We start from the raw sequence: 23736 nt of genomic DNA on the forward strand, positions 1-23736 counted from the left end.
TAGGCTCTCATTCAATAGGAAGTTTCCTAATTCTTAATCCACAGAAAGTAGATTACACAGTAATAGACAATATTTTTCAATTACAGGTCTTCAGATACTTATTCTTTAATTGGATAAAAATTAAAGTGAATTTGTCATACCAACAGTGGGATACCTAACCTATTAAAATTTTTCATTTAACTATAGAAAAGAAAAACTCAGTTCTTAAATAAAAAACATAGAAATAAGCATGTGGTGGCAGAGATTTTCACTAATGTGTACATGAAATTTTAGAAACATGGATTGAAAAATGCAATGAAGTGAAGATAAATACTCTGCCTACTATAATTATAAATACTAAGTACACTAGAAATAGTATCTGTGAAATTAACAGAATCACAGAAGGAACCTTCAATACTATCAAATCCAAAACTCTTACAAATTAGGAAATGAAGCCCATGAAAATTGTGGGCCTTGACCAAGCTGATATACCGACAAGATAATTTAGAGGTAACACTTGCGGCAAGTTATACTTGGCCTGAATTCAATTTATTAAAATTTCTTTTTTTTCTCCTGAAAATTTAAGTAAGTGTTCGACCTTTCACAGTATGGAAGACTGTTTTAAAGCCTATGTCTTGTATAAAGATAATTTCATTAAAGATTGTTAGAATTTCTACACATTTAATTAAATAAATTAAAATAATTCTATACATACATCTGCAAGTTATATATTTAAAAATACCTAGATATATAGAGTTTAGGCCATAAGAAAGGAAATGTGAACTCTTCCAATTCATATAATCTATAAACATTTTTAAGACTATTTAAAAAATATTTACAAATGAACTTCAACTCATAATTCTTAAATTCTTCCATTAGCCCAATCCTTCTATAAAGTTCTAGCCTCTGAGCCTATTTCCCTCCTAGTCTTTCATCAGGGCTAGTAAAACTCTCGAAAGGGCTAAGCTGGATCTGAAAGGGTCCCTGTGAGCAGTGCTCATCTGCATCAGATATCTACTTGCTGAATCCAGAAGTGCTGGTAGAATGGGAGTCTGTCTAGTTGGGACAGGTACTAACATTCTCTGGGCAAGGCAGCTTTTAGCTGTGATCAGAGCAAAATGTTAGAAGATACAGCTCATAATTTCAGGGACAATGTATCCAAGTCACATTGGCTTTCCCACAACACCTGACTCTGAATGGAAATTAGTTATGGATCAATTAAATCATAGTACCTATTTTTGTTCAAGATACTATGAGCAAACTTAATAGCAACTAAAGATAATGACATCAGCAGACTAAGCAAAATAAATAATTTCTTTCTTGACATAGTTTTTTATAAGGTTATAAAACATATAACAACCTGAATTTATTACATATAAAAAAGAAACCCTTGTGATTTTTTTCACTCGTGTATAAACATTGAAATAAAGCAATTAAAATAAAAATGTTTTAAAATAAAATTCCTAAGGTGTCTCAGGCTGCTTTCACTTTCCCCTAAGGAGTAAGAAAAAGCAAGTAATGTAAAAAAATTTCTTTACTCAAATTACCTTTGAGAATTGACCTTGTTCTTTCCTAATTTAACAAAATAAAATTTGGACTTTCTCCTCCATATATATAAACTTTACTTCAACATTTAACCTATTATTCACCTGCCTGTTTTATCTGCTCTTTAAACATATATGTGAAATCTAAAATGATATTTTTAAGACTGTTTTGGAACATCTATATTGTTCTATATGCCTCTATTACACTGGCATTTTGATAAATATCTCCTTAAATGTAAAGCACTCACAGTATATTTCTACGAATGTTGTACCTTGATTTCAATTTAAAAAATAAATTCAATGTCATCTTAATGTGACTGCAGGATTTCAGAAAATTGTATACAATCTTCCCAAATTGAAACCAATTCCTTATAATATTAATATTTAATTTAAATTAAAACGTTAAATTCAAACTGGTCTCAACGTTTCTAGATATTTTTACACCATTACAAGGAATCACTACAGTCTCAATGGGAGAGTGTCCTCCTATCTAAGTCCTTTGACTGTTACCCTCAACTCATTTGGCCCTGCATTTTCAGCAGTCTAGTTCTATAAATCACCCTCTCTCTTTTTTGGTATCTCTGATTTCTTCTCTAGTCAGTTTCTTCTGTATGATTTTATATTAAAATACAGAATTCTCCTTCCTTTGATCCCTTGTTCTTTCCTCTAACTGATGACTTGCTCTTTCCCATCACAGCCACACATTTTGTAAGCAACCTGTATGGTGTGTTCATTTATTCCACTCACTTCTCATCCCCTACAATCTGGCTTCCACTCCACTACTATAGAGAAATTATTCTGGATGGCTTCATACTGCCAAATTCAATGTACAACTTTCTGTCCTCATTTTGAGTCTTGGCAGCATTTAGCATTGTTCTTTTGAAATTTCTGGCTTTTCATTCCAGTTTGCCTTTCACTCTGGCTGTTCAGTAACTTTTCATGTGCTTCTTTCTAGGCTGGCTCTCTAAGTTTTTTACTATTCTCATTCTATTTGTATGTCTACAAACCCTAACGTACATGTTCTTGACAGAACACTCCCTTCAAATAGGTTCCTCTTCCTCCACCTTCCTCCACCTTCCATCCAACCACCCAAGGGGAGGAATTGGGTGTCACTTCAGTTTTTTCTCATTCCAAATTGAGACTACGTCCTAAAGCTTGTATGCCTTAGCTGTCTCTCCAAACCTATCCCTTTCTCTCCAATAGCACTCTATTGTGCTTGATCAGGCTCCATCATTCTTCACTTACTGAGGCTGATGCTTCCTAAAGTGTCTCCTTCTGTCATAGCCCACTCTAAATTCACCTTCAGAAATGTTGCCAGACTGATCTTTCCAAAAGGTACTTTTGTCATTTCCTTGCTTTAGGTACTGCAAAGGTTCCCCACAGATTTAGGACAAAAGCTTGCATTTCTTGGACAGGCATAGAAGGCCCTTGATTTTCTGGATTTCTTCAGCCTTATATCCTGCTACTCCCCTATAGGTATCTTATGATCTAACAATATGGAACTGTTAGCAATTCTCCAAGCATGTATTTCATTAAAGGAATACACCATGAGGAACCTTCTAAGACTGGCAATTAGAAAGCTGTGATATCAAATCATTCCTAAAAACATTCAGCAGTTTATTCTTTCTCTACTTCCACAGTTCATTCTATCTCCTTCCTACAGTTCCCATATCATATGGTTGGTGCTATTTTACTTGAAAGGGAAAGAGAATAAATTAGGGCTAGAAGATAAATAAGCTTTCAAAATAATGGTTTGAAAATTAACCCCTTAAGGGTTTGGTGAGATAATAACTGATGAAACATGAACTATATGAAATACAGATATTACAAATGTTGTTATTTTTGAAAACAGTAACAACTAAAAATTAAAACTGAATTAGGGCAAACCAAGTGATCTTAGAAGTTCATTATATTTTGCAGTTTTATTGAATGCAGAGAAAGACAATGAAAACATTATTCAGATTAAGGCTATGAAAACAATACTGAAAATATATCTGCACAAAGTATTGTCAATAACTGCTTTTACATCAGAAATCTTCAAAATTTTCTGAGTATCTATCATTTTATAAACTGCTAGTGATTGCACAGGTATACAGTTTTCGATTGGACACTCATGTCCACTAACATCACTTAAGGATACTGCCTTCAAATGGACCTTAAACATGTTCTCTAAACCCTTTTATTTTGAAAACTTTTAAGACATGTCTTTTCATTAACATCCGAAGTATTAATAATTATTCAGTTACTGTAGTAAGTTTAGGACATCTTAATTCTATTAAGTTTAGCAAAAATTATCTGAGCTGAATTTATAGAGCACAGTTGAATTTCTATGCATTCTTGTCTTTTTAAGATCTAGAAAATGAAGTTTATTAGGGATGTACAATTTAAAAATCCATCATGATTCACCTTAAAGAGACTAAGTCAAAATGTTCTATCATTTGCCATGCGATTTTTATTTTGACATTTCATAAATTACTCAGTCTTTTCTCAAGTTCTTTCTCTTTAATCTTACACCATGAAGAAAATAAAAGACTAACTTAAGCAGTATAAATAGGACCTGTGATACTTAAACATTTTGGAGTTTGTATTCCATTTTTAAATTCTTAGGCATTTTGTGACAGTAGTTATCTATATGGTGTGCTCATGTCAACTGAATTATCAAGAGCTGAGGTTTTTAAGATTCATAAATAAAACGATGTGAAAATAAAATCTAATTAAGCTATGATATTTAGAGATAAGGGTCTCTTTTTGCTTTCATAAACTTATCTTTCCTGAAAATGCATTTTCATATGTCAAAACAAAAACAGAGTTAAGGTGAAAACCATAGGGAAAAAAAGTGAATTTGAAGCAAAGACAAATAGCTATGAGAGAGGAGGGGCTACTGCTTTTCATATTTAAAAATACTGATTGGGAGATTTTAGTATTTCCTCTTAAAAGTGTGAAAGTACAGAGACCATTAGGTAGCTATAATAACAAGGGTTTTAAACTCCTTTTATTTACTAAACTAATTTTAGATTTGATCAATTCCTAATACTCAAATACCACAAAAAACATTTTCCATATTTGAAAGAGAAAATAAACTCACTATTAAGTGTTACTTACATTCCAAATCGCAATGTTCCAGAAACATATGTTTGCCAGTGCGCACAATAGAACATGAATGTCCCAGCAAAACAACAAAAAAACATCCAATCAGGGTTTGTCCCCAGCTGTACTGCAATACAAGTTCCAAGAACCACAAAAACTGCCAAAGAAAGATCACATTGAAAGAGCAATCTGAATAACAAACATCAGCTGAGCTTGAAATGATTTTTGATGAGTCAAAAAGAGATATAATGTGGATGTATCATCTTCTCTCAGTTACCTAAGGTAACAAGAAAGAGGACATAATCTTCTACATTGCCTTTTATCCCATAACTTCAATCTCTTCTTTCACTACACCACTTACGGGAACCAAAAGTCTTGAAAGCAATTAAAATACTTTGGCATTTTGTGGGGGGATTCTCCTAACTTAGTGATAGTGCACTAATAAGGGGTAAAAAATTACAAAGCAGAGTAAAAAAGAAGGAAAACAAAGGGTCTAGATAATTCACAAAGGGACCTATTGGCTTTAGATTGATAGCTAACGACTTCCTATAAAAGTTTGTAACTCAAACTACAGTGCAAAAATGACTATCACTGAAAATAAAAAAATAGGATACCTATTAGTCTGCTGTCACCTAATTAAATTATAATAGCCTTTCAAAATGTCCCAACTAGCCTTTACTCAGTGGACGTTTTGAGTTTTTCTTGAGTGAAAAGTTCTAAGAACTCAACTGTTCCTTCTCCTCTAGTCAGCAACCTGCTGCTGGGATATACAGGGACAATGATTTTAACATGAACGTCAGCTGTGAATCTGAGTCTAGGAGGTAAAACTATTAAGGATATTTGTTTCTTTTAAAATATTTTAAATGCCATGCCAAATGACAAGAAACCAACTGAAGAACTAAATAAAAATACATGTGTGTGTTTGGAGGGGGAATTCCTGTCAGGAAGATTAGTTAGAAACTGCCATTTAGTTTCTAAATCTCTTTTTCCCCCTCTAAAAAGTACTACAGTATTATTTTAAAACCAGTACAAATAAAGACATATCACCTATAATCTAACTATAGTAACTTATCTATTGTTAGCACTTCACTGTACTTTCTTCTAGTCTTTTTATCCAAGCCCGTTATCACAGTTATACAAGTCTACAACATAATTTCAATTGGACACAATATCCATTTAAATATGAAGACCACAAATTTCTTAACCCCCATTATTGTATTCTTATGCATAATTTATGAGTTTTTTGATGATGATAATTACGTCCTAAGAGTTTCAAAATAATATGTAAAGATTTTAAAAATATTAAGAAAATAAGTAGAAACTAATTTAATTTCTAAATTTCCCAATACTGTCAATAATGCACAAATATTAACCGTATTAAGTCTTTTGAAAATACTTAATTTTCAAAGAGATTCTGATGTCTAGTAACACCATAAACTTCTTATTTATTCTAACATTGTCGACCACATTCATTTTATCACTGTTAACCACTAACATAAAAAAAAAGTCAACAATACCTGTTGATAGTGAATCACAACCATGATCAAAAAGTTCTCCCAAAGGAGAACTACTATTGGTTCTTCTTGCCTGTTTCCCATCTATAGCATCCAAAGACTGGTAAATGAAAAGGCCACATGCACAAGCAATATATGCCCAAAGAGGTGCCTATGAAATAAAATAAGAAAGGCAAGTGTATTAGGAAACATTCATCATTGTTTGACTAATATATTTTTACTTGCAGTTATTTCATCTTCATTCTCCAGAGAAGTTACTACCAGTTGGAAGCTATGGAAGTGAATTCAAGTGCTATATAATGAAAAACTTTCTGAAGCAATTAGAATTATAAAAGAATTAAATTCCCTGCTTTGTAGGAGTGCTCAAGCAGATGCTGGATAACTATGTCTCAGGGATATCATGTGAGAGATTAGACTAGGTAACTTCTATAAGATTCCTCCTACATTTAGATTCTAAGAGTCACTTAATGAATCATCTAGTACAGTTTTCCCAAAATTGTATCTTCCAAGATGTTTACACGTATTACATGAAAAAAAATGTCCATGATAAACTCACGTGGGAAATACTGGGTTAAACATTTTTTAACAGACATCTCTACTGCACTTTTCCCAGCCCTTAATACTGCTGATGCATACTGTGAATATTCAAGAAGGGGGCACAATATTCTGCTATTTTCCAGGTTTATTTGAGCACGTAACATATTTTTAAGCACACCTCTTCAGTGTTCCATAGAACACCAGGGAAATGATGATCTAGTACACAGTCATGCTTAGAACATTATTTTTCAAGTACTTATGGTCATATCTTCAAAGAACAGTTTCTCTTTTTCCAGAAAGAAACTGAACCACTAATATTGAGTTTAAATGTTGTGTTAAAAAATGAGAGCTTCTATTTGATTTGTTCTCAGTAAGAAAATATATGAGTGTTTTGTATGACTTTTCACTATTTTCCTAGGCCTGGGCCATGAAAAAAATTTTATTATCAAAAGATATATTGGTTATCAAGTTAAACTGTGAGTATTATGTGCTCAGAGCTCCAAACTACTCAGAGCTGCAAATAATAATCAGTATATTCTGCACTGCAAAGAGGTTTCTCTCAGGTAGAGATCTACTTAGTTTTTAGTTACTAAAGGTAAGGATCTTTGCTTAAAACATTTTCTTGGAATCTCATATTTTAGGACTCCAAGGCAGTTAAAAGGACCACAGTATAGATGCCTCCCTTAACCCAGATTTAACAAATTCTGAAAGAAATAACTATGGTTATGTAACCATACTTTACATGCAAGCACACTGAACTGAGTGATTATTCTTGTGTGAATAAGAATCCCAGCTTCTAGATTTTGGGTCTACTGATTATTGCCCCCAAAGGAATCTAGTAACTCTGGAGCTGCACTGTCCCAGACAGTAGTGATTAGCCATGTGTGACTATTTTAGGTTAAATTCATTACAATGAAATAAAACTAAGAACTCAGCTCCTCAGTTGCACTGGGCACATATCAAGTGCTCAACAGCCACCTGTGGCTCTGGCTACCAAATTGGTACATAAACAATTTCTATTGGGTAGGACAGTTTTAGGGACTAGATAGCTAGGAACTTCCTTGGAGTCTAAACTTAGGATTTTAATGGGGCCTTTGTTATTCTGGAACACAGACAACTTCAACTATTAGTATATACATAATCCTAGAAAACAGCAAGACAGTAATAATTATACATATAAGAAAGATAAAATGAAAACTTCTGGTCTTTGGATTTTTCTTTTTTTCTGAAAATCTTTACTTATGTTTATATATTTCTTGTTTCCATTCTGTCACAACTCTCAAGGTGTTTTAAGAAGAAAACCTTCTCATTCAGGAATAAGCATAGTCTCAACTGCATTATGAGCCTGAGAGATGCATTGATTGAATGAAGAAACTTGTCATTCAGGAAACCATTACACCTTGACAGGTGTGGGGGTAGGAAGTGGCAAAAGCAAATAACCTTATTACAGTCTGGCCATTAACTAACTTGCAAAACCTTGCCAACATGTTCTTATATAAACCAACTCAGGTGAAAAATTCTAAGAAACATATGGTTTTACTGAGCTTTGGAAACAGAACTGAGGGGTTTACATACACACAAATATACATGAGTAGAGTAGTTTCCATTCTGGAAGTTTCCCCAAAGATTTAACTAATTCTAGGATTGCTTCAATAATTCCAAATCACTTAAAAACAGAGGCTGAGGAAAAGTATTACAGGTTACATGGTACCTGGTACACTCTGGGGTATTCAATAAATGACCATTAGTGGGTGAGCTACCTTTGAACCTACATGTTGCACCAGATCCCCATCCTAGCTGAGGACTACTGGAAGGCTTCCATTAAATCAACATAGCTAAGATTCAAGATGGCGGCGTGAGAGGTGAGACAGAGAACTCCTCCCAAAACCACAAATAGTACGAAAATATACTTAATACAACAAACCCTAAAACAGCAACAGGAAAGAAGGCTGAACCAGACTGCATACAGACCTCACAAACAGAGCAGGCCTCACAAAACAGCGTAACGTAACAAAGCCTTGATTGGGTGGGACCCAAGCCCTTCCCCCACCCCAGCTCACCAGCAGGAGGAAAAGAAACAGAGTGGAGAAGGGGTGGAAGCCTGGGACTGCTGAACACCTGGCTCTGGAGACCTGCTTCGCTAGCAGAAACCTACACTGTGTGGTGCTCTGTAGGATGGGGAGCTGGGACAGGTGGAGTGCTTGAGAGACTGAGATTTTTATGGAGAAGGGGATCCACATCCAGCCAGTCTGGGACAAAGGAAAGGCAGGCGGTCTTCGAGGCTTCCTAGCAACAAGAGGGCTGCTGAAGGGGCGGGGTTTACATGGAGCTTGCTGCATGGGAGAAGGGATACGTGGACAAGGTTGTCTGAGCGCACTCTGCTCAGCAGGTTGGGAACTTTGAGAAGCTTCGGCGCTTCATCCCCCATCCCTCAGCCCCGAGGCCCCCCACTGTGACATGCAGCCTGCCGAGCCTTCCTTCTGGCCTGACAGCACCAGCTCGGAAATGGGCAGTCACCATGTTGGTGTCAGGTGAGCCAGAGGGAGGCCCCGCCTGCAAAAGTTAGAGACACAAAGAACACAGGCTTACACCTGTGTGCTCGGTCCACTGGCTCTGATACCGGAGACTGGCACTGCCGATGGGAATCAGGCAACAGATTTTCCCTCCCCCCAGGCAGAAGCTGCACTCCCCTATGACCCCCAACCTCACTCTAGGGGCTGAGGAGCTGCAGAAACTGGAGCTTCTGGGCACTAGAGGGCACCACATAGAAATACAAAACATCAAAAGAACCTGGTTCAGACCAAAATCTCACAAACCCCAGAAAAAGGAACAAATGAAACTGAACTCACCAATCTCCCTGAAAGAGCGTTCAAAATAAAAATAACATGCTTGTGGAGGTACAGAAAATATTCAATAATTCAGGAATGAATTTAAGATGGGCATTCAATCATTAAGAAATTCCATATCTGAAAAGAAACATGCAATGGAGGGATTTAAAAGCACATCAGATGTAGTAAAAGAAACAGTAAATAGAATAGAAATTAAAGAAGAGGAATACAAAGAAGCTGAGGCACAGAGAGAAAAAAGAATCTCTAGGAATAAAAGAATATTGAGAGAACTGTGTGACCAATCGAAATGGAACAATATTCGTATTGTAGGGGTACCAGAAGAAGAAGAGAAAGAAAAAGGGATAGAAAGTGTCATTGAGGAGGTAATTGCTGAAAAATTCCCCAACCTGGGGAAGGAGATACTATCTCAAGACATGGAGGTACACAGATCTCCCAACACAAGGGACCCAAGGATGACATTATCAAGACATATAATAACTAAAATGGAAAAGATCAAGGATAAAGACAGACTTTTAAAAGCAGCTAGAGAGAGAAATATGATCACATACAAAGGAAAACCCATCAGGTTGTCATCAGATTTCTCAACAGAAACCTTACAGGCCAGAAGAGAGTGGCATGATATATTTAATTCAATGAAACAGAAGGGCCTTGAACCAAGAATACTCTACCTGGCAAGATTATCATTTAAATTTGAAGGAGGGATTAAACAATTCTCAGATGAGCAAAAGCTGAGAGAATTTACCTCCCACAAACCACCTCTACTGTGCACTTTGGAGGGACTGCTATAGATGGAAGTATTCCTAAGGCTAAATAGATGTCACACAAGGGATAGACAAAGAGTACAGAATATCATTCATAACATACAAAGAATGGGGGAGGGAGAAAAAGGGAGGTAAAAAAAAAGAACCTTTAGGATGTGTTTGTAATTGCATACAAAGTGAGTTAAATTATACTGTTAGACAGTAAGGCAATTACCCTTGAACCTTTGGTAACCATGAATCTAAAGACTGCAACGGCAATAAGTACATATCTATCGATAATCACCCTAAATGTAAATGGTCTGAAAGCACCAATCAAAAGACATAGAATCACTGAATGGATAAAAAACAAGACCCATCTACATGCTGCCTACAAGAGACTCACTTTAAACCCAAAGACATACACAGACTGAAAGTAAAGGGATGGGAAAAGATATTTCATGCAACTAATAGTGAGAAAAAGTGAGTTGCAGTACTTGTATCAGATAAAATAGACTTCAAAACAAAGAAAGTCACAAGAGAGAAAGAAGGACATTACATAATGATAAAGGGGTCAGTCCAACAAGACGATATAACCATTATAAATATCTACGCACCCAACACAGAAGCCCCTACATATGTGAAACAAATACTAACAGAATTAAAGGGAGAAATAGAATGCAATGCATTCATTTTAGGAAACTTCAACACACCGCTAACCCTAAAGGACAGATCAACCAGACAGAAAATAAGTAAAGACACAGAGGCATTGAACAACATATTAGAACAGATGGACCTAACGGACATCTACAGAACACTCCATCCAAAATCAACAGGATACACATTCTTCTCAAGTGCGCATGGAACATTTTCAAGAAAAGATCATATACTAGGCCACAAAAAGAACCTCGGTAAATTAAAAAAGATTGAAATTGTACTGACCAGCTTCTCAGATCACAAAGATATGAAACTAGAAATAAATTACACAAAGAAAACGAAAAAGCCCACAAACACATGGAGGCTTAATAACATGCTCCTAAATAATCAATGGATCAATGACCAAATAAAAACAGAGATCAAGCAATATATGGAGAAAATTGACAACAATAATTCAACACCTCAAAATCTGTGGGATGCAGTGAAGGCTGGGCTAAGAGGGAAGTATATTGCAATACAGGCCTACCTCAGGAAAGAACAATCCCAAATGAACAGTCTAAACTCACAATTAATGAAACTAGAAAAGGACAAATGAGGCCCAAAGTCAGTAGTAGCAGGGACATAATAAAGAATAAAGTGGAAATAAATAAAATTGAGAAGAATAAAACAATAGAAAGAATCAAGGAAACCAGAAGCTGGTTCTTTGAGAAAATAAACAAAATAGAGAAACCCCTAGCTAGACGTATCAAGAAAAAAAGAGTCTACACATATAAACAGAATCAGAAATGAGAAAGGAAAAATCAATACAGATACCACAGAAATACAAAGAATTATGAGAGAATACTATGAAAAATTATATGGTAACAAACTGGATAACCTAGAAGAAATGGACAACTCTCTAGAAAAATACAACCTTCCAAGGCTGACCCAGGAAAAAACAGAAAATCTGAATAAACCAATTACCAGCAAAGAAATTGAATTGGTAATCAAAAACCTACCTAAGAACAAAACACCTGGACCAGGCGGTTACACTGCTGAATTTTATCAAACATTTAGTGAAGACCTAATACGCATCCTCTTTAAAGTTTTCCAAAAAGTAGAAGAGGAGAGAATACTCCCAAATTCATTCTAAGAAGCCAACATCACTCTAATTCCAAAACCAGGCAAAGACAGCACAAAAAAAGAAAATTACAGACCAGTATCCCTGATGAACATAGATGCAAAAATACTCAACAAAATATTAGCAATCAGAATTCAAAAATACATCAAAAAGATCATCCAACATGATCAAGTGGGATGAATCCCAGGAATGCAAGGATGGTATAACATGCGAAAATCCATCAACATCATCCACCATGGTCAACAAAAAGAAAGACAAAAACCACATGATCATCTCCATAGATGCTGAAAAAGCATTTGACAAAACTCAACATCCATTCATGATAAAAACTCTCAACAAAATGGGCATAGAGGGCAAGTACCTCAACATAATAAAGGCCATATATGACAAACCCACAGCCAATGTTACACTTAACACTAAGAAGCTTGAAACTTTTCCTTTAAGATCGGGAATAAGACAAGGATGTCTACTCTCCCTACTTTTATTCAACATAGTTCTGGAGGTCCTTGCCATGGCAATCAGACAACACAAAGAAATAAAAGGCATCCAGATTGGCAAGGAAGAAGTTAAACTGTCCCTGTTTGCAGATGACATGATATTGTACATAAAAAAACCTAAATAATCCACTCCAAAACTAGTATGTCTAATATCTGAATTCAGCAAAGTTACAGGATACAAAATTAATACACAGAAATCTGTTGCATTCTATACACTAACAATGAACTAGCAGAAAGAGAAATCAGGAAAACAATTCCATTCCCAACTGCATCAAAAAGAATAAAATACCTAGGAATAAACCTAACCAAGGAGATGAAAGACTTATACTCTGAAAACTATAAGACACTCATGAGAGAAATTAAAGAACAAACTAATAAATGGAAACACATCCTGTGCTCATGGATAGGAAGAGTTAATATTGTCAAAATGGCAATTCTGCCTAAAGCAATCTACAGATTCAATGCAATTCCTATCAAAATACGAACAGCATTCTTCAATGAACTAGAGCAAATAGTTCTAAAATTCATATGGAACCACAAAAGACCCTGAATAACCAAAGCAATCCTGATAAGGAAGAATAGAGCGGGGGGAATTACGTTCCCTGACTTCAAGCTCTACTACAAAGACACAGTAATGAAGACAAGTTGGTACTGGCACAAGAACAGACCCACAGACCAACGGAAGAGACTAGGGAGTCCAGATATAAACCCAACCATACATGGTCCATTAATATATGATAAAGGAGCTATGGATATACAATTGGGAAATGATAGCCTCTTCAACAGCTGATGTTGGCAAAACTGGACAGCTACATGTAAGAGAATGAAACTGGATCACTGTCTAACCCCATACACAAAAGTAAACTCAAAATGGATCCAAGACCTGAATGTAAGTCATGAAACCATAAAACTCTCAGAAAAGAACATAGGCAAAAATCTCTTGGACATAAACATGAGCAACTTCTTCATGAACATATCTCCCCAGGCAAGGGAAACAAAAGCAAAAATGAACAAGTGGGACTATATCAAACTGAAAAGCTTCTGTACAGCAAAGGACACCATCAGTAGAACAAAAAGACATCCTACAATATGGGAGGATATATGCATAAATGACATACATATCCAATAAGGGGTTGACATCCAAATTATATAAAGAGCTCATACACCTCAACAAACAAATACAAATAAGCCAATTAAAAAATGGGCAGAGTTGCTGAACAGACACTTCTCCAAAGAAGAAATTCAGATGGCCAACAGACACATGAAAAGATGCTCCACATCACTAGTCATCAGAAAAATGCAAATTAAAACCACAATGAGATATCGCCTCACACCAGTTAGGATGGCCAACACCCAAAAGATAAACCACAACAAATGTTGGTGAGGATGTGGAGAAAGGGGAACCCTTCTACACTGCTGGTGGGAATGTAAATTAGTTCAATCATTGTGGAAAGCAGTATGGAGGTTCCTCAAAAAACTAAAAAGAGAAATACCAGTTGACCCAGGAATTTACCTAGGAATTTACCTAAGAATGCAGGAGCCCAGTTTGAAAAAGACATATGCACTCTTATGTTTGTAGCAGCACTATTTACAATAGGCAAGAAATGGAAGCAACCTAAGTGTCCATCAGTAGATGAATGGATAAAGAAGAGGTGGTACATATACACCATGGAATATTATTCAGCCATAAGAAGAAAACAAATTCTATAATTTGCAACAACATGGATGGAGCTAGAAGGTATTATGCTCAGTAAAATAAGTCAGGCGGAAAAAGACAAGTATAAAACGATTTCACTCATCTGTGGGGTATAAGAACAAAGAAAAAAACTGAAGGAACAAAACAGCAGCAGACTCACAGAATTCAAGAATGGACTAACAGTTACCAAAGGGAAAAGGACCGGGGAGGATGGGTGGGAAGGGAGGGATAAGGGGGAAAAGGGGGCATTACGATTAGCACACATAATGTAGTGGGTGGGGACATGGGAAAGGCAGTATAACACAGAAAAGACAAGTATGGATTCTTTAGCATTTTATTATGCTTATCGACAGTGACTGTAATGGGGTATGTGGTGGGGACTTGGTAATAGGGGGAGTCTAGTAACCATAATGTTGTTCAAGTACTTGTACATTAACGATAACAAAATAAATAAATAAATAAAATAAAATTAACACATGTCCCCATTGCTCTGCTGAACCTCTAAGGATGTGTGAGTTCTGGACCAGGTTCCTCTGGAAGTAACTGTCAGGTCCTTCAGTAAGCCACAGGTAAAACAGCTCAAGGGACATGTGATAACAAATCCCAGGACATACTTAAAGAATCATATTGGTTTTTGTTTTCTAAGTTTACTCATTGGTTGAGCAAGATAGTCAAAAAAATGAGGGAAAAACAGACAAATATCCATACAGTCTGTATGGACTGTATTTGTATAGTACAATAAGAATTAAAATAAAGGTATTAAAAGGAGAGGGGGTACAAGCATCTGGAAGACCAAAAAAGACATTTTATAAGTAAATGTGACCCTTAATATTTATTTTAATAGTTATATGTGGAAACAAATGTACTGAGAAAAACAAAGGGATAGAAGATTAAATGGTGATAATTTTATCTCATAAGACAAGTCATCTGTAAAGACTACTTTTACAAAAAAAAAATTATTACTTCAAGCTTAAAACAAGACAGTGGCCATTATGATTTCATATGATTCAGAATCACTTCTGATATCTTTAGTTGAGGATCACCGCCTATCTTCTTGGGTTCCTTGTGACTGACCATTCCGATTAATAGAGGTGTAACAAATGTTTCTGATTCTCTTTCATCTAACTACCTCAGTTCAACTTTTCACAAGAATATTTTAAAACTAAAGAAATACACATCAATATACCCATTCTGATGAAGGCTCTAGTTTCAAGTAATGGGTACAGAGGGTAAAAGAGGGAACAGCAGTGGGGAGACTTGAATATGCAAAGCCCAGGGACAGCCTCTGTAAGCAATACCTGGTTCTTTTCTACAGTACCCACAGCAGGATACAGCACAGGGAATACCTTATATTGACTTCTCCTTAAACTTCTTTGCCTTGTTAGCAAAACAGAATATACTTGAGATCTACCAGCCACATGTTTACAGGAAGAAAAAAGAGATATTCAACAATTCTCACTGGAATGGGGAGGAAAACACTTTTGATAAGACTGATTTACAGCTGTACCATTTCACTCCCAGAGACTTTCTGATGATTTTAAACTTTTTAAGACTTTATTCATTTCTTAAAAATGGGATTAAATTCTTATAAGGAATTGAGATTTACTGATATTAAAAGGAATATTCCTTTTAGGATCAAATTCGACCCTTTGCTTCTAGTTTCTGATAAGCAGAGTGAATAAGGTAGACTGTAGTTATGAGCTTTATTAACAGTATTTGTGTGATAGGATATTTTAAAACAGTTGACAAATAGCTGTCAGATTATCTTATCTTTAGCTAAAATGACCTAAAAATTGTAACTACAGGTTTTCTGGTATAAAACAAATGTTCACATCTGTTTTTAAAAATTCCTCTTACCTGTTCTGTAGCTGTAGGGCAGTAGAAGACTAATAAAACAGTTGTACAGATATTTATTGACAATCCAATGATGGTGATGAGATTTGGGGCAATCCAGGAAGGAACTCTTCCAACCAGCCATTCCCAATACCCCTGCATTAAGGGTTCAAGCAAGGACCGTCCAGCACTCTGATACCTGTGTTCTTCTAGCCGCTTTAATTGGTGTCTTGACAATGGTGGTGTAGGTAACTGAAACAATTTATTTAATACACACCCTGGAGTACTCATATGCCCGAAGCCCACAGGGGACTCCGGGTGAGAGTCTCCACATCGTTTCCTCGCTGACCGATGCCCACTCATGGATCTTGGCTTTCTTTAATTTGGAGAAAATAATTTATCTTGTTTAACAGCTTTTGTGATTCGTCTTTACCTGAAGAAAAAAAAAGATGTATTTGTCAGCCACTCACTCAAGGTCAGAAAATTAAAAAAAAACAAAAACAAACTCGTAATAGAGTAATACATATCAAACAGGGATCAGAAAACCAGGGATCTGTTTTTAGTTCTAGTTCTTTTGATGGTGTGAACCAAAAGAAGTCAAATAAACTCAGTTGTAAAGTGAAAACTACTAAGGGAAAGTAAGGAAAAGTAAGTGAAAAATATTAAAATTATTTTTATAGTAACATGCTTCCTGCTACTGTACAGTTTGCAACTTCAAGCCTCATTTTTTTTTCTATCTCATACTGACAGTAGTATAACGGAAGAAATCTTAGAAATGACCTAATCATCTCACATATATGGAAAATGAGGTCCAAAGGCATACGCAAAGATAAGTAGCAAATTAGTATTAATATTAGAGTAATGGCTTGAATAAAATGGGTTTTAAACTAGGTTTATATTTAATGCTAATAGCTACCATTTCCTGAGCACTTACTATGTACTAAACACTTTAAGTATGTTTTATATATTAACTTATTTATTTCTCACAGCAACTCTAGAAGGTGAGGAGTACTAATTATCCCCACCTTTACAGAAAATTAAACTAAGGCACAGAGAGGCTAATTAATTTGTCCAAACTCAATAGCTGGTAAGTGAGGTTCAAATAAATGCAGGGTTTCTGTTTAAGCTAAATTAAAAGATAAAACCTTTAGTGGAAAGGGATATAGATGGTATTCCAGGCAGGGGAACACAGCAAGGAAAAAATTAAGAGGACAGTATATATATATATATATGTATGTGTGTGTGTGTGTGTGTGTGTATATATATTGCTAATATATTAGCAGACCTGATAAATTAAGGTGGTAAGAAAAAATATAAGTGCATTAAATGATTGCTCATAAAGGACCTTGTGTTTAATCCCTGAGGTACTTGCACTTCACTTAGAAAAGAGTAGAGATAACATACTTATTATAAGTCACTAAGCAGCCTAAGAAAATAATGACAAGAATGTTTTCAAGATTAATAGCGTAGTTCATATATTCAGAATGGAGAAAGTCATGGGAACACTTAAAAATCAGTGTGGTGATCTCAAAGATTTTAAGTAGTGAGGAATTAGACTAGGGTGGTAAAAACAAACATGAAAGGCAGTCAAATCTCTGTGTAATTTCTATGTAGAAGGAAGAATCAAAAGAAAGTCTTAGGGATTTGCTATGAGGGTCAAAGGTACAAAAGAAAAAGGGAGTCAACAGTTATAGACTAGTGGACCTACTGTCAAAAGGGAACGTTGTGAAGGAAAATCAGTTTGTTATTTTGGCTTTGGCAGAGAGAAGGCTATAAGAGGGGGTCTCAGGATGAGGGTAGGAAAGACAAACATGCAACTTTTAAGTAGAGATGTTTGACTACAGTTTGTGTCCCAGATGAAAACTTCCTGTTATCAACTAGTTAAAGAGTAGAAAGTAGGAAAGTTTTTTAAGGGATTAAGTGAAGAGAAAAGGGAAAGAATAAAGAGTCTTGTGGGAAACTTATGGTTAGTGAGCAGAAGAAAATGAAGCTGTAAAAGGATTTTAAAAAAAAGGAATAATTTTAATAGAACTAAAAGGATAGTGACATTGAACCAAGAGAGGTATACTTTGATCTTCTGGTAGAAAGCTATCCGGAATGCAATGTGAAATTCCCAGAAATGCTGCATTATGGGAATACAGAATGTTACTACAGGGTCTAGGACATCTCAAAATGCACCTAGTATCAAAATATGCCTAAGACTTCTTCCCTCTATCCCCATAAATATCAAATTCCAAAATTTCAATGTCATTAATGATCTAAAGTGACATCCAAAATTTCAATCATGTATTAATCATTGGTTCAGAAAATAGTTACTACAGTCATTAACTGCATTAAATATTTTAAAATCTTAAAAGAACCACCACTGTCACAATTTAACCAAAGTGCTCTGAAATTAAAATCTGAAATAATTTTCAAACCAAAGCAAATCAAAGCTAATTTCCTACTATTTCAAAGAATTCTTCCAAACACCCAACTGTATCACAAAGCAACAGATTAAAACTGTTTTCAAGTAATATTCATATGAGGTCAAACAACTGGTTATAAGATCATTTTAGATTAAATGACATACTGATAACCACCAAAATACTTAGCTTAATAGTAGCCAAATTTTCTATAGTCAAATTGAATGATGCATTTGCTTACTGGTGAGCTATAATCAATCAGCTCTTAACAGAATTCAACTTAAATAGGGAATAAAAAGTTTAGTCAACTCAATTTATATTTTATTATTGTAGTGTTCCATTCTCCTATTGTTAAAAAAAAAAGAAAAGAAAAAATTAACATATTGAGGGTGCTGGCATGCTTTTGGCACTAAACAGCTACAAGCAACTGATCCTAATGGGTTTAAATTTGAGCATTTGGCAGGGCTTTATGATAAACTGATACTTTCCTTATGGGTGTTTTCCCTCTCTGACCTATTTATTTTTTTTTATCTTCTATTTCTCTTTTAAGAAAAATTTACATTTTTGACAAACTTTTCTAGATCTAGTGGTTATACAATTCATACATGAAGAAAAGTTAATGCATTTAACATTTCAATTTGTTAACATTGTCCCTGAGAAACGAACAGCAACAAGATGGCAAGTATAAATTCAGGGACAGGTAGCCCCTAACATAGATGGCCACTTTGCTCTCAACACATAGCCACAGAGGTTGCTGTCACTGCCACAGGTCCATCTCCACTTTTCCTTCCTCTTATTATACCTTCCATGAGACCAAGAGGCTCTTGCCACAAAAATCAGCTCAGGAAAAAACAACTTCTGAATTTCAGCAAATGAAAAAACAAGCATACCTCGAGAGAGCAGGACAGGGTAGGTGACTACAACTGGAAGATTGGACTACATGGAGAAGAAGGGAAAAAGGATGTGGGATGGGAATATGGAAAGGAGGTAATAACATTAAAAAAAAATTATTCTGGCCACTTGAGATTTTTATTTAGTCAGGCCTATGCCCAAAAGAGAAAGACAAAATGTCCTTTTCTTGCCACACTATAAGGAACTAAAAAAATTAAGGTAAGAAATTAAAATTATTGCTAACTAGTCTAGAAACCTAGCCACTGGTCATAGTTTTTATGAAAAAAATGGATTCCAAGTTCCAAATGCATTCAACCAATATTGAATGCAAGCAAACAAGACAGACATTCTCCCAGGTCCAATGTGAAAATAACTAAAAACAGGTAAATAAGCAAATTAATATTACACTTAGTGTTGGGCACTATGAGGTAAACAGAGTTGGAGCCAGAAATAGTTGGTAGTGCCTATTTTAGATAAGTGATTGAAGTTTATGAAAAGGAAGCACTTATACCACATTCAGGAAGAGAATGAGCTAGCCATTCCTAAAGCAGGAGGAAGAACAGTCCAAGAAAAGGGAACAGGCCCTGAGGAAAGAAAGTCTGTCTTGTTCAGGCACCTTTGAGATCACTATGGCTGGATGGCAGTAAACCAGATGGAAGAGTGGGATAAAATGAAATTGGAAAAGCCCAATAATACAGAGATTTATAGACCATGGCAAGGAACTGAGATTTTATTCTGATGTTACAGAAAAACCATCAATGAGTTTATAAAGAACTCTATAATTTTGTAGCTCGGACTATTTGTTAACTGAGGATATGTCTTCGTAATTCATAACAGTAAAAGTAAATATTTTAAACTGTAAAAAATTCCCATCACCCGGAATTCAATTTATGGTATTGATCACAGTCCTACAGCTGCTGTATCCCTTCCAGTTGTAATCAGCAAATGCCTCTCCTATTATAACTTTGTTATATGTAATCCTTTCACTGCACTTATCACATTTTGAACTGTTTTTGTTTTGGATTTTTTCCCCCCACTGACCTTTAAGCTCCATGAGTGCTAAAGCCATGCCTATCATAACATTCTTTCCCTGGAATCTCATATTATTCCTAACACGGAGGAGGTAATTAGTACTTATTTGTAAAACAATGAACAAATATGATCCATCTAGTATTAATGAGCCCCTAGTTGTTCTAAACCCTGAGGAAACAGAAAAACTGAAATATGCCATCCACGTCCTCAAGAAGCTCCAAGGTGTGTGTGTGTGTGTGTGTGTGTGTGTGTGTGTGTGTGTATGTGTGTGCGTGTGGTGGGTGGGGGCTGTTTTATAAAACAGTTCAGTTATAACACGCTGTGAACAAACCATTGTGGGAGTCTAGAAGCAGGGACACATATGGTCTAACAACAACTTTTCTTTATGCAGGCTTGAATATTTATTCACGTGAAAAGTCCAACAAAGGTACAAAAATATAATCAGAGATACTTAATGAATACCTTTAATAAAATTACACATAATCTGTGGACCTTAAATCTATGATGTAGAACATCTGTGCTTAGAGCAGCTTAAGATAATGGCATACTGCCTACATTATTCCTGTGTTCACCATTTGGGAACATCTGACAAGTTTTACACTAAAAAAGGAATCTCCAACTGCTCAGTAGAGCATAAGCTTATACAATATCCAACCCGTAGTGTGAAATTCCAAAATTTCCATCCCCCACGTCTAAGAGTGCCAAGTTCTGAGCTGCACTGATTCAGCAGTGTGTTTACAGTCCTTTCACAGGAACTGGTAACTACATAGCTCCTTCCAACATTTATGTCACTGCTAAAGGAAAATACTAACGGCCAACACTATTTGGGAGGCACAGCAAATGATAAAAAGTAAAAAAGAAACAAAGAAAAAAGGAAGGAAAACAAATAGGACCACAGGATTACATTCAGCATTATTTAACAAGTGATACATAGAATAAGTTAGCAAAAACAAAAGCCTTTTCAGCAGACTTGGAAGCAAAAACAGTACTGTGTAATACAATTTAGATCTACTGTTTTGCTGAAGTGAAATTCTGCATTTCTTAAAAAAAGGAAACAACTTCCTCCAGAAAGAAAAAAAAAAGTCCCGGCATTTTATATATTATTTTCCTACTCCCTTAAAAAAGACAGCACAGCATGACCCTCAAAAAGAACATCACCAGCACTTTTAACCAGCTCAAACAAGTCTACTGCTGCCTAGAAAACAAACTGACTATGCAATAAAATGTAATTGGGGTTACAAGTGTTTATAATGTAAATTTTAAGAGGGATTGTCTGTGAGAGAGAAAGGATAATGAATTTATGAAACCATAGTTGCAAATATTCAGTAATAACCTATTAACTGGAAAACAAAGACACCTCTGTCAGGGCCGGTTAATCCAAGAGGCAGATTTACCTAATTTATTTCCTAAATGGAAGGGTTGTAAAGACAAATTGTACAAGCGGTTTTGCCTAGTTTTTCTCAGTATAAAACAAGTATGTAGCAAAATGTTTTAGTACTTCAGTATCTGGAATTTTGTGTGAACGTCAATGGTTCTAAAGCAGTAATACTCTAAATGCCCTTACCACAGTCAAACTTGGTAGTTAATTCAATACACACACTGAACTTATTCCTACTAATTCGAAAATAGAAACTGAAAATCCATTTACCAGATACATGACTAATATTTGTTGAAATATGAATTTGCCTACTAGCGTTTAATATAGATTCATTAAAGTACTAAGATACTTCAAGTAAAATTATATATTCAATACCAGTGGTGCAAAACGGCAAAAATTACACAAAACCGCCCGGCATAGAATTGGAGAATATAAGTTAAATACGGTTAAATGTAAAGATCCCATTCATCTGGTGTTCCTAGGAACACCGGGAAACAGTAGTAAACCTCCTGTCCTTTCTCCTTCCAAGAGTACTGCTGAAATGAACCCTAACTGGCAATATCAGAGCTTGTCAGCATACGCTGAAATTTCTAGAGAAGTTGCTGACCAAGAAGTGGGCCAGCCACGAAACACCAGCACCCCATTCCAGAAGGAAGGCAACACGGTTTGTGGACTTGGCAGTACCCGAGCAGGACGGTGAAGACCTGACAGGTAAGGTTGGTTCCGTGGGGGGAGCGTCCCCAGCCCTGGCCCGCAGGCTCTGGCCCTCCAAGGCTCTCCCCACCCCGACTCCCACACAGCAGGCCCCTAGCTCCCGCGCGGGCACTTGACTAGCTCAATCTGTCCACCGGAGGCCAGAGGGACAGGAGCCCCTTGCCCTCCCCACAACCCTGCGCGCGAGGCTACGCCGAGCGACTGAGGACTGCGTTTGCCTTGGGAGCCCGTACACAGCTATATTCCAGTGCCCCACCCCAGAGCATGCAGCCCCCTTTCCACCCGTCTTGAGAGTCGTGCGCCCCAGCACGTCCTTCACACTTGGCAGTTTTCCCAAGACCGATTCCCGCAGCCTTACCCCGACCCCAAAGAGCACACCCCTACAATGAGACCTCCGCCTCCAGCCGACTGGGTGACTCTAATCGGCGGCAGTACGTTCACGACACTTTCGCGATTGCCGTAAAAGAACACGGGTCGGAACGAGCGGCGGCGCGGGCGCGCTCCTCGGGATGGTAAGCACGCGTCCAGGGTCTAGCCTGGCTGCTCAGGAGCGCGCCTCGGCGCCCCGCCTTATGCCCGTCCTCCGGCAGTCTCCGGACCCAGCTGCCGGCGCTGGCGGGGTCACCCCAGCAAGGTAGGCCGAAAAGGGGAAGAGGAGCGGCCCCACCCTCTCTAGAGAGTATGACAGAGGATGGGTCTGGCGGGTCGAGGAAATGGATTCCGCCCGGAGTCCTCAAACCCTGTGGCTGGAGCGCGAGTCGCGGGCCAGCTCGCCATGCTTCCAGGAGCGACAATACGCCGAGAAGCGTGAGAGAGGGACTGGGTGGTGGCCGGAGCCGCGAGCGCGCTCTGGGGGATCTGAGGGATGGGGGCGGTTGGAGGCTGGATGCTGGGCTCAGGTCACGGCGTCTCACCTTTCCGTCCCCGTTCTTGGTCCCCCCTCTTCTCCCCATCCCCCAAAATCCATGTCCCAACCTGGGCCAAGCTCGTCCTTCTGCATCTTTTCCTGGCCTCTGGCAGAGCTGAGCCGGAGATTTTGATTCAACAGTTTGGCGCCTCCGAAAGAAAGCAAAGATGTAAATAATTCCTTGGTTTTGTTTGTCTTAAGCGGTTACCGAGAACCTTCGCCCCAGTCTCACAAAAACTGCGATGGAGTACGCATTCCAGTTTTCACTCCTGGGCTCAGATTCCTTGGTGGGAGTAGGGGAAGTTTGAAATTGAGATCTGTGGTGACCTTGTGTTTACAGGAAGCTCTGCTACTACGGC

General features: G+C 37.0%; 2 protein-coding genes across 3 annotated transcripts in view; one reads left to right on the plus strand and one right to left on the minus strand.

Annotated features, from left to right (window-relative positions):
* The window catches only part of CEPT1 (choline/ethanolamine phosphotransferase 1), a 39404-nt gene extending 15806 nt beyond the window's left edge, over positions 1-23598 (minus strand). The window contains exons 1-4 of one of the 2 annotated variants that reach the window (XM_036928906.2): positions 23446-23598; positions 16075-16483; positions 6128-6275; positions 4626-4767 (exon numbers count right to left, since the gene is read on the minus strand). In XM_036928906.2, coding sequence (XP_036784801.1) covers positions 4626-4767; positions 6128-6275; positions 16075-16413 — 629 coding nt within the window. In that variant the 5' untranslated portion in view covers positions 16414-16483; positions 23446-23598. Of the gene's footprint in view, positions 1-4625; positions 4768-6127; positions 6276-16074; positions 16484-22828; positions 22966-23445 lie in introns of those variants that run through there. The other variant, XM_036928905.2, reaches the window with a different exon arrangement.
* DRAM2 (DNA damage regulated autophagy modulator 2) overlaps positions 23088-23736 on the plus strand; it is a 52193-nt gene continuing 51544 nt past the window's right edge. Inside the window, exon 1 of the mRNA XM_036928909.2 lies at positions 23088-23104. The gene's annotated coding sequence lies outside the window, so the exon portion shown is untranslated. The remainder of the gene's footprint in view (positions 23105-23736) is intronic.

This window comes from Manis pentadactyla, chromosome 4, assembly GCF_030020395.1.
Source record: "Manis pentadactyla isolate mManPen7 chromosome 4, mManPen7.hap1, whole genome shotgun sequence".
Classification (NCBI taxonomy): Eukaryota; Metazoa; Chordata; class Mammalia; order Pholidota; family Manidae; genus Manis; species Manis pentadactyla.